The sequence below is a fragment of the Haemaphysalis longicornis genome, unplaced genomic scaffold (genome assembly GCF_048455015.1).
Source record: "Haemaphysalis longicornis isolate Haplotype H1 unplaced genomic scaffold, Haemaphysalis longicornis Haplotype H1 scaffold_10, whole genome shotgun sequence".
NCBI lineage: Eukaryota > Metazoa > Arthropoda > Arachnida > Ixodida > Ixodidae > Haemaphysalis > Haemaphysalis longicornis.
In genome coordinates, this window is record NW_027526204.1 from 40,184,711 (window position 1) to 40,197,155 (window position 12,445).

The following is a 12,445-nucleotide window of genomic DNA, read 5'->3' on the forward strand; positions in this document are numbered from 1 at the left end:
ACAGTGCGCTTGAACCTTAGCCAGAGGTCATTTACAGTTGTGGCAGGATCACAGTTCAATTCCACAAACTCTTAAAATTCATGAGCTAAATAAGTTAGTACGCTGGCGTCGTCTGCTTTACTGAAGTCTGGAACATGGTTTACTGTTGATTGTAGGTGTAATCTGTGATCAAGTGTTAACCGGCAAATAGGCACTCTGTGGTCTGAAATGCCCTCTACAACATCAACTTGAGTGTCCATATGGCTAAGGTGACTACTAATAAGTATTAAATCTAGTACACTTGTGGCTGTTCCTTGAACACGAGTTGGGCATGAAACAATTTGATGGAGGTTAAAATTTAACATTAAATCGAATAAATCCTCTGAACCCTGTGAGGTGTGGTGCATGGTACTCCAGTTTATATCAGCAAGGTTAAAATCACCCATTATCACGACTGCAGAGCTATGGACATGCTGCTGAAGAAAATTGTGGATGGAAACTGTGCATTCCGAACCAGAAGATGGGCTACGATAAACGCAACCCGCCACTATGCTTGTGCTATTGCACAAAATTTTGCAGAAAACCGCTTCTGTGTCCGGAACGTCTGGCAGTAGCGTGTATGAAATGGGACGTCGAATTAACAACGCGACGCCTCCGCCTCGAGATGGTCTGTCTTTTCGGATGACAGAATAGTTAGGGGGAGTGAATTCATGGTCGAGTATATCTGATGAGAGCCAGGTTTCTGTGATTGCTACAATATCTGGTTCATGAAGTAGCAACAGGTCTTCAAGTGGCTGCACTTTATTCACGACGCTTCTGGCGTTCACGTTTAGCAATGTTATTTTTTGTTTTGTTTGATACTCCGCGTGTTTGGCCGAGTTGGTATTTCGTAGTTTTTTGGTTTGTTCAGAGGCACCCTTTCTTCTTTCTCCTCATCCCAAACGAACGCGCAGTCATTTATGTACAGCTTCTCGAAAGCCAGCGCCACTTTTTCCTTTTTGTATCGGTTCGATTTCGCACTGTCCCAAAGCTTTTTTCTAATTTCGCGAGTTTTGCGACAAAAATCTTCGCCAATGGCGTAATCGGTGCCCTTTAGGTGCTTTCCATTCTTTAATATGGCTTCCTTCTGACGCGAATCTGCAAGTTTGAAGATAACTGGTCTGGTTTTATTGGGAGCAGGCTTACCTAGCCGGTGGATGCGCTCGATCGCAATCGGTTGTAGTTTGAGTTTATCCTGTATGACGTCATTGTTCACGGCTTGTGCGAGGGTTTCACTTGTCTCAGATTGTGCTTCCGGCAATCCGTATACGATTAGATTGGATCTTCTGCTCCTATTCTCAAGATCGTCTATTCTTTTTTCTAATGTTTGTATTACCCTAGTCATTGAATTAAGTTGCGTTTTGCAGTGCCCTAGCTCTACTTCAAGGACTGACAGAGCGTCAAGCTTGTTATCTATGTCTACTAGCCGCTTTTCTTTTATTTCTTTAATGTCGCTTGCAATGTCCTTCAGTTGGTTAAAAACTTCTTCAAGGGTGGGGCCTGGGTTAGTTTCAATGTCTCCTCCCAACAATAACAGTTTTTTAAGAAACTCCGTGCTATCTAACGCCATGCTAAGCAGCCGTGGGCACGGCAACACCAACAAGAAGCGGTCACTTGAGCGAAAGCATTTACCATAGTTTCTGCTCACCTGCAGAACGAAGACAAATGGGTTAGCGAACCGCATTCCGCTGGTGAAGCCGTGCCCAGTGGCCGTCGCATCAGTGAGGCTGGCTTTTATAGGTGGTCTGGAAGAGGGCGCTGCCAGTTGATTCTGCGCACCGAGATGCGCCGATGTCGTCTTGCGTGGACTGATTCCATTCAGCAGGCCCGGCACGTGTGGGACCGTCTTCAAGATTAGCGCCGTTTCGTTGATCCTCAGCCATCCAGTATCGCCATTGCTGGCGGGGTACAGGTGGATGAGGCAGAACTGCAGAACGAAGACAAATGGGTTAGCGAACCGCATTCCGCTGGTGAAGCCGTGCCCAGTGGCCGTCGCATCAGTGAGGCTGGCTTTTATAGGTGGTCTGGAAGGGGGCGCTTCCAGTTGATTCTGCGCACCGAGATGCGCCGATGTCGTCTTGCGTGGACTGATTCCATTCAGCAGGCCCGGCACGTGTGGGACCGTCTTCAAGATTAGCGCCGTTTCGTTGATCCTCAGCCATCCAGTATCGCCATTGCTGGCGGGGTACAGGTGGATGAGGCAGAACTGCAGAACGAAGACAAATGGGTTAGCGAACCGCATTCCGCTGGTGAAGCCGTGCCCAGTCCTCCCTTCTATAGCCTCCCCTTCCACCGGATGGATCACAAACAAGAGGAAAGGGCCGATGCCATAATAAGAACAGCTCACAAGACCGCTCTGGGCCTACCAATTTACACATCCAACGAAAAATTCCTGAAGCTTGGCGTACACAACACCTTCAGGGAAATCAAGGCTACGCTATTAGATGCCCAGAAAGAACGCCTCCTCAAAACCAGAACGGGCAGAGAAATTCTCAGAAGATCTGGACAGGAGGTTCATGCAGCCTTCATTAATAGGATGGTTGATTTAACACCCGCTCAAAGACACTGTATCAAGACCGCTCCAATTCCCAAGAAAATGGACCCCACTCACAATAAGGGCAGAAGATTGGCAAGAACTTGCTACATCCGAAAAACCTATCAGGACAATCCAAACGCAATCTACACCGATGCGGCCGTAAACAAGCAAGGCAATGCATCAGCCGTAGCTACCAATGAACATGGGAAGATGCTGGATTTCATCATTACCAAACAACTAAATATTCAAGAAGCAGAAACTGCTGCCGTCATACTAGCAATCAGATGGGCTGAATTCAAGAATAATGACTCAATAATTATCACTGACTCGACCAGGGCCATAAGGAACTTCATCTGCGGCATCGTCCCAAGGAATGCTGAAAGACTTCTCCCAAAAATTCTAAAACAGAACCACACACTTGTCTGGACTCCCGCCCATCAGGGGCTCGAGGGTAACGAGGCGGCCGATTCTCTTGCGAGGACTACCATACACCGCAGAGACCCGGAACATTCGTACGCCCTCCCTGCTTACTGTCAAGGCACAGACAAATAGCATCCTACAGGCTTCACCGAAGATCAATGCCTACGCCACACCCCAGCCTAACTGCTGAAGAAGCGAGAAATCTTAGAAAAATACAGACAAACACCTACTTACATAAGTCCAGACTATCACTTATGTTCCCAGAAAAGTATAATGAGGACTGTAAGCAGTGTCACCAGAGGGCCGATCTATTTCATACAGTGTGGAATTGCCCAATTACTTGGGACAAAAATACCCACCAAACCTCATTAGAGTCCTGGGAGGAAGCCCTGTCCAGCCCGGACACTGCACAGCAGCTTGCGCTGCTTAGTAGGGCCAGGGATGGCCAAATAGCTTCTGGGGTCCTGGAATTTGGATCCCACCCTTGATCTCTCCCCCTTTTCCCTCACCCCTTTTCACCAAATAAAGCTTACTACTACTACTCCTTATTGCCTTGTCTTTTACGCGCAGTTCTTTTAAAATTTGAAATGATGCACCAACTAGCCAAAGAACGCGGTGTAAATAGCTTTCTGTTCTCTGCAGTGGGCCCTTTTAAGTGCGTTATATAGTCAGTGACCTGCGCCCGTCATCTCCCTTCCTTATTGTCTTGTCTTTTACGCGCAGTTAGACCTTGAAATGATGCACCAACTAGCCCAAGAATGCGGTGTACTTAGCTTTGTTTTCTCTGGAGTGGGCCCTTTTAAGTGTGTCTCCTTTTCTTTCCATCAAGCGTCCGTTATATAGTCAGCGACCTGCGCCCGTCATCTTTCCTTATTGTCTTGTCTTTTACGCGCAGTCCTTTTAACGCTTGAAATGATGCACCAACTAGCCCAAGAACGCGGGGTACTTAGCTTTGTTTTCTCTGCAGTGGGCCCTTTTAAGTGTGTCTCCTTTTCTTTCCATCAAGCGTCCGTTACATAGCCAGCGACCTGCGCCCGTCATCTCCCTTCCTTATTGTCTTGTCTTTTACGCGCAGTTCTTTTAAATCTTGAAATGATGCACCAACTAGCCCAAGAACGCGGTGTACTTAGCTTTGTTTTCTCTGCAGTGAGCCCTTTTAAGTGTGTCATCCTTTTCTTTCCATCAAGCGTCCGTTATATAGTCAGCGACCCGCGCCCGTCCTCTCCGTTCCTTATTGTCTTGTCTTTTACGCCGTTCTTTTAACCCTTGAAATGATGCACCAACTAGCCCAAGAACGCGGTGTACTTAGCTTTGTTTTCTCTGCAGTGAGCCCTTTTAAGTGTGTCCCCTCTTCTTCCCATCAAGTGTACGTTATAGTGAGCGACCTGCGTCCGTTCTTCTTGCCTTTTACGCGCAGTTCTTGTAACCCTACAAATAATGCACCAACTAACCCAACAACACGCTGTCAAATGTTGTTTAAAAAAGGAAGGACAAGAAAGGACACATACTCTTGATGTATGGACTGCGGCAACTGACACAGACTGCGTATATACTGCATAACCAACTAGTCCGCCACCATGCACTACTCAAGCTTATTTCAAGCGTGGACCGCACGCAGTTTCTTGCACGCAAAAATGCGCCGCCGACGATGTTGCGGTTACCACCTGTACAAAGCACGGCAGAGCCAGTAGCTGAGAAGTGGGACAGGTAGCTTGAGCAAGACCTTGTTACTGCACGGAAAAAAATTGAACACAAGGTGCAAACGAATTCCCACATGCCGGAAAGGAGGCAATAATGTGGGCGAAAATCGTACCTTAAACCACTGTCCGTGCCTCTTATGCAAGCGGCCATTGAATCACTGTTTTATTAAGCATAAACATCTCTAGGCGGCTGACTGGCGCTCCGAATGCTTCAAAACTGCTGCCATTAGGCACAAGTCTCCTCACGCTTCTGCATGCGTCGTACTTTTTTTATTTAAAAGAGCTGCTGTCGCCATGGGACTGTTGGCACAGGCATAACAAGAATGTGTGTGCGTATCTCACGGAAACGAATGCCATGCAGTTCATGCTGATGGGCTTTACAGAGACGTTAGGGAAAAAACTGGCATTTCGCCCGAGGTTGACTATGAGTAACAAATCGAGAGTTATTGCTAGTTGGCAATGCTTGCTTAAAGTTCATACCAGTCAGTAGCAGGTCTCATCCACCACTGCTATGATGAAACTGGTGGTGCAGCTTCATACGACCTCTGTGCAATCATCATTGCCAGCCTCGCCAGAGAGGCCTTTGCCCACTGCCGGGCAAAGGCCTCTCTCATTAATCTCCAATTACCCCGGTTCTGTGCTAACTGCGACCATTTTATCTCCGCAAACTTGATCTCATCTGCCCATCTAACTTTCTGCCACCCCCTGCAACGCTTGCATTCTCTAGGGATCCACTCTGTTGCCCTTAATGACCGACGGTTACCTTGCCTTCACATTAAATGCCCTGCCCGCATCCATTTCTTCTTAATTTCTACTAATATGCCCTTAACACGCGTTTGTTCTCTGACCCACTTTGCTCTTTCCTTGTCCCTTAATGTTACACCTATCATCTTCCCATCCAATGCCCGCCGAGTTGTCCTCAATTTAAGTTGAACCCTCTTAGTGAGCCCCCAAGTTTCTGCCCTGTAGGTGAGTACCGTTAAGATGCAGCTGTCATACACTTTCTTGAGGAACAATGGTAGGCTGTCCTTCATTATCTGAGAATGTCTGCCGTATGCACTGCACTCCATTATCTCTAATTATCTCTGCCTCATGGTTGGTATCCGGGGTCACAACTTGGCCAACGTAGATCCACGGCCTCGCCACCTATCTCAAACCTCTGTGCTGTCCCGAGGTTATTGGATTGAGTGCAATAGACCCTCTGCAGAATGGGCCGGGCGCTAGCGGAGGAGCAGTAGGCCATTCCGGCAACACTGTGCTCTGCCATCATGAAGGAAGCGAAAAGGCAGCAAACGCAGAGCTAACGTCTAATGCGCAGTAATAATGGCATGCACTTCTCGTAAAGTTGCTTTTCACTGAACAGGGTGGGAAAATAACCTTGCTGTCCTTCGTTTGTTTTAAAAGCAAGATATTCTGTTCTATTCCACGAGGTCGTCGGCTGACAGACCCCACGAGATCCCGCAATTTCAGCGTAGAATACCGTCGTCTGGGATGACAAACAGCAGCAAACGAACGTAGGGTTTGTTACTAACAATAAATAGCCTTACCGCTGTCTGCTTGTTTAGTCGTCCCGTTCTAATTGTGTTTATTCGATGCACCCTTGCCCAGTCTTAGTGGCGGCTGGCCGCTATAAACGGACTATGAGGCGCTTATTCTTTGCGGACCACTCACGCTGTGACTGTTCAAGCGTTTTAAACCATTCGCATAACGGACGAATGCATACATGAATACACTGCTCTTGTCTCCACGAAATGTTCCAAAGAAACTTTAGTTGCCTTGCAGACAGTAAAATATTGTCCGTCATATCTCGATTGCTGCGACCTCTTTTTTCGTCTGCATGTCAGTTGGGAACCCGTGATAGAACACATGCAAATAAGCTATAAGCACTAAATGTATCTTCCACCTGTATCACATAAGCAGTACAATTCGTGCGTTGAGCCAGGGGGTTTGCACTTGCATCGAGATTTATAGAAAAGCAGTATTCTAACCGAGTTCGAGTACGACATGGTCGCTGCAGGGTATCCGCCGCCAACACCACGAGGGAATGGAATTTGCATAACATAAAGACAAGAAACAAAGTCCTAGACCAAATTCTTGATCTACTGCCGTTGAAATGTCAAACCAAGCAGAGAGAAATATGCCTGCAGGCTCGAATTTTTGGCTGCTCCAACACAACTCCTTTGCCTGAACGTCCACGTTAAACCTTCGGCAGTCACGTTCCGCACGTGAAACTGTACCACAAAACTGTCCTCAAAAAAAAAAAAAAAAAAAAAGGAAGACCGCGTTTGTGGTTCACAGATGTTGAAACATCGATCAGCACGGGCAGAGAATGCAGGCTCGAATTCGCCTGCACCGAAACAACTCCGCTGTCTAAATGTTCGCTGCTAATAACGTCGGATGTCGTGACTGGCATGTGAAATGCAGCTCTCAAGACAGTGAATAAAAAAGACGCATTGCTTTGGAGACTGCAAAATTAAAACGGGAGACTACACACAAACATACTCCTCGCAAAGAGGTATGCAGCAGTGCGTGGGCATCGCCCTACAATGCATGGGCATCAGTCTCACATATGCTACAAGAGCACTAGTAGCGTATACAAAATAACCCAAAAAAATCGCTTTATGAGGCTGCAGAATGGTGAAGCGTTGGGCCAAAACACGTAACCGCAACGGAGTTCCTGCGCGACGCTTCCTTTATCATGGCGTCGTCACGTTAACCACCAATGTTGCAACCGCTGAAAATTGTGTCGCCCGCCTTTTTGCAAAGGGTCTATGGGACGAGTGTAACTCACTTGATGGCTTACAACAGGAAAAGCTATAGGAATAGTGTATTGCAGCTCTGTGTCGCCCGTTTTCCGCATCATTGACAAGATAACTGGTCTACTCACTGTCAGCACAAACATTCTACAAATCAGAGAAGCACATGGAAGCAATGTGTCAACAGAAATGTGTTTTATTAACATCCTGTAGGGCGGCTCATCACATGCGCCACAAAGAGGCAGCAGCCAATGCGCATTTGTTTCTAAAGTCCCCATTTTACCGGTCGGCAAGCATGCAGCTATAGGGACTACACTCACACGACTCGCTGCTGTTGGTTATTGAAGGCAAGAAACGCAACAACTTTTACCAGGCATGTTGGTTCCCCAAACATCGTTTTCACTGTTGCAATCCACACACTGGCCCCAACAAGCCATATGTTTCCAAAGTCCATTAGCTAAACCAATCCCCTGATGTTAACTTTACCTAAAGTGAGCAAGAGAAAAATAGGCTGTGTTTGTTGCTTTAGGCTGCTACCAAATCTAATCAACTCTGAACCCCAACAACCACAAAAAATGGCTCAAACACCACATCACTGAAAGGGCACCCACGATGGTAAAATTGTGCGGCAATCGTGCGGGCGATTGGAGTCACCAGGACTTTCCATGGACGAGTGTTATACTAACAAGTTTTTCATGCACTTTTACAACTGCACGCACACCGTTTGGTGGAAAAACATACTCCGACAGTGACAGCTGTAAAGGAGAACTGCACTGTTATTTACTTGTGATAAAAGCTTACAGCCCTGCAGACACGGAAAGTTCTAAGTTGTGCCACCAGACCGCAGCCCCAGTGAACTGACAAGGCTGCCCAAGCCCCAGCCCCCTCAAACAAAGGCAGTCGCTGCAGTGAGTCCGTTTCTCCGCAGCAACGCCACACTGCTTGCTGGCTTATCCCCGGCCACTGATGGAATTGCTGTTGTGCGTGGTCTATTCCCCGCCCGTCGTGCAGTGACGGTGGCCGTGTGTCGGCCGCACTTCGGCCAATGTCATGGGGAGCAGCAGGGGTGCTGTGGTCACTGAGCCGAGCCAAGCCGGTCCACAACCCAGTGGTACGCTGCCTGGGCTTGCTGCTGCAAGGACTGCACCAGCACGCCAGCTTGGCTCTGCAGCTTCTCTGGGGACCACGAACCGCTGTGGAAAAGACGCAAGAAAAAGGTTCGACGTGCACGCTCTCAAACTCGAAATTCAAATGTTTAAGATTTAACACGCCAAAACTGCACGTGAGCTATGAGGCGTGCCGTAGTGGAGGGCTTCGGATTATAGTGGAGCTCCTGAGAATCTTTAACGTGCGCTGAAATCTTGTTGGCACAGTTGGCACAGGACTGAGGTAATTGGAGAATAATGGGAGAGGCCTTTGCCCTGCAGTGGGCGTAGATAGGCTGGTGATGATGATGATGATGATGATGATGATGATGAAATCTTGTCACACGGGCGTTTGAACTTTCTGCCTCCATCAGAAAAGCGGCGACAGCGGCCGGGATTGAAACCTTGTCCTTGGGTGCAGCAGCACAACACACACTCACACACACAGCACAACACACTGGATACCGACAGCACTGCCACTCTGGGGCGGTGTGGCCAGCGGCAACACAGTGCTACTAACAACCGCGAAGCGATGCAAGTAACTCCACCTACGGCTTGTTACCACTTGCCAGAGGAGAACTGTTGGTGCAAAGCAGTTCCATGTGGGTGAAAACCCTAACACATAGACTAGCGGTACTAGGTATGACGCTGCAGTGGACACCTACATTTACAGAATGATCAAAAGCTTTTAAAAAGCTCTCCTATGTAGAACTCTCTAATGGGGCTTCAGACCTCGTACCCGACCAGTAGCAAAGCAGTGCCTCAGCCTCTAAGTGACTGCAGTACGTTTCCTCACACTAAAAGCGCACATTTCACACACACGGTAGATTCCGGTGAGTTGGCAGACCTCACACTGTTTTAGAGAGCCACAGGGCAAAGCAAAAGCTGAGGACGACACGCATTCATCCGTGACACAGCCCATTAGGCACTTAAGGGGTTAAAACAGCTTTCTTTAAATGTTAAAGGGACCCTGCAACACGTACCATCAATTACTAGGAATGTATTCGGGGGAGCAATCTCCTCCCAGAAGAATTATGAAAATGCGCTCACTATCATCAAAACTACGTGCGATGAGAAATCGCTCATAATCGTTCCCTCTCAACTCGACCGCGGACAGCTCGACGAAAGCTGCGCGCTCTCTCCCAGAGAGGGGGGTAGCTCGCGGCGTCTTCTCCGGCGGCCTTCGATATATCACGGGCCGGGGAGTTTTCTCCTTTTCTCCGCAACGTGGAGGGGTCTGTGTCCGGTATGGTGCCACGAAAAAGCACGCATGGAGAGATGTGAGAAATTAGCCGAGAAGTTGACCAGTGAGAACCGATCGGACAGCCATGGCCCCAATGATGTCGTTTAGGCCGTGCCAGGGGTGCATAATGTGGAGAACTGAAGCGAGCACGGTTGGTTTTTCCATGTATTTCACAGCGATTTGCGTGCTCACCGCTTCACTTGCACTTGCACTTACACTACCAGGTATTTCTGGTAGTGTAAGCTAAGCGTTGCGGAGGTTTACTTGCACTGCTCAAAGAGTGTTGCAGGGTCCCTTTAAGTAAACTTTGCTTTTAGATGCAACGCATCTCATGCTAGCCCCTCTGTCCTTCCTGCGTCTGTCCGGCGTTGTCCGCACAGCTGCGTCTCTCCTCCTCTCCTCTCTTTGATAGCAAACACTCTCTCTCAAACAGCTGCGGGTTAGCGCAGCACGCTCTCGCTCCGTTGCTAGGCGCCAGTGGGCGGCGCTGCGCATATGCAGTACTCCCTCTCTCCGCGCTCTCCTCTCCTTCGGGCGCTGTGAATATAAAGTATTTTGAGTAAAGCCGGATAAAGTAAAGCCGGATAGTATTTTTTTTATATAGTGTAGGGGGAGGGGTGCGGACTACGACTACGGACGTCAACGCGGGTGACATCATGAGTTACTGAAATGCTCTGCATTTAAAAAAAGTAATAAAAATGTTATCTATATTTTTCAAATGCAATGAACCCTGGTGGATGCAATACAAGCAGTTTTTCGATTAATCACTTGGAACTAATTTTACAGCTCATTAAACTTTGGTGTCTAAAATGGCAATAGAAATGTCTCCCTGCCACTGGTTCCCCTTCAACGGCCTCAGACCTCAACAAGTCTGGGGGGGGAGGGGGGGGGGGGGGAGGGGGGGTAAGCTGTCTTTATAAACAAAACATGCTTCCTACCTGACGACTACGGCTTTACTTGCATGTGTAGGGTCTGGACAACGTGCGGCGCGGATATTTTGCCGAAGAATGCACCACGGTGCATCGCGTTATCACCTCCAAGATAGCCTGGTGCTCATGTCATATTAGTGCTGTGGAGCGACGCACACCGCTTCTAATGAGTGCTGGATTTCTTTCTTCTTTCTTATCACTAAAGTGATTAGGATTTTCTGTTAGAACCCAGGCAAGAATGCTTGGATTCATATTTTAGAGAGACCGACTGACTCTTGAGTGCCTTTGCCGTGTGGCACAGCTGTGAAGACTAAATTGGTGGGCCCGCAAAAACACAATACTTGGTGTACACTGCTGTATATATTAATTAAGTCACAGCTTAGGAACATAGAAACAACTTGTATATCTTAGAATTCCGAAAATAATTTTTAGGCTCAGTACAATCGCCTAAATGTATTGTGTGAATACCTTTTTTTGTGCATTTTTTTTGCTTATTTGGCCGAACTACTGTAAATATTTGTGCCTTTCACAAAACTCTTGTTATACGTTTGAAAGAGCAATCTATAGGCTACAATTTCATGCATAACAATGCTAAATATGCTCAGTAGCTCAAGAGGAAAAAATGCTTTGTGAAAGCAGTCAAAATTGACCATTTTTTTGCCGTAACGACAGACTTAAAGGGACAGCCAACAACTTTTAGTGGAGTGCATGTCCTCTAGCTCATATAAAATCTAGGAATTATATGGTGGAGTAACCACAAGAAATTTCTGAATGAATCGGCAATAATAATTCCTATTTGGCCCGTTCTGAAATACACATTCTGAAATCTGGAAGGTGGCGCCACGCAGTGTCCAAACGTGACAATTCCGTTCATATGCAAACAGCTACGATTCACTTTAACACACGGCTCAAAAACTGCATGACAGAAGAGGAAAGCTTGCCCTTTATATTTGTATCAGCAACAGACTAGTTTTTCAATACAGTCAAATCTCGCCATAGCGAAGTCCGCTTCAACAAAATTTTCGCTTAAACGAAGGTTTTTTCATTTTCCACCGTCGTCCCATAGAACATAATGCATTAAAATTCCCTTCAAAACAAACTACCTCACGAGCAATTTTCGTTTCTATGAAATATTTAGCGAATGAACCTGGAAAAAAAAAAAGACTAAATTTCAGTATTTAAATGCTGAAAACTGTACCTTCGCAGTCCTGACACAGGAACAATCCATAAATATTCTAAATAATGTACAAAATGTGAACGCTAGGAACTGGCAAAACACGGGGGAAAGAAGACGCCATTGCGTGATGCTCATGGCGATGAAGCACCCTGCAATAAAAGAGCATTTCAGCTCCAATGCACCATCTCACGCCGCTTCCAACAGGCGGTGCTTCCATCCATTGTGGAGCTAGCCCCGTCAACGTCAATCCAATCCAAGTATGCAGCTGAAGAATCTTTTTATTTTCAAATTTTTTTCCGACCGAGCAGCATGCTGTCGCCAACAAAAAAAAAAAAAAAAAAAAAAAGGAAATTTCTAACCCTTGAAGACAAGGCGCAAATTATTATGCCATCGGCAGAAAGAAGAGATGCATTGCTGAGGAATTGGGAATTCCACAAGCTCGCTTTCAACGATTTTGAATAACAGCACCACTCGCTTCGGGGAAGTCGGTGACATGCACGATGACTTGGCCAAGGCTGTTT

The 12,445-nt window shown here is 47.1% G+C and overlaps 1 protein-coding gene across 1 annotated transcript in view; it reads right to left on the bottom strand.

Moving 5' to 3' along the window:
* Positions 1-7,610: 7,610 nt before the first annotated feature.
* The window catches only part of Tmem214 (Transmembrane protein 214), a 66,855-nt gene continuing 62,020 nt past the window's right edge, over positions 7,611-12,445 (bottom strand). The window contains exon 12 of the mRNA XM_077689268.1: positions 7,611-8,623. Coding sequence (XP_077545394.1) covers positions 8,506-8,623 — 118 coding nt within the window. The 3' untranslated portion in view covers positions 7,611-8,505. The remainder of the gene's footprint in view (positions 8,624-12,445) is intronic.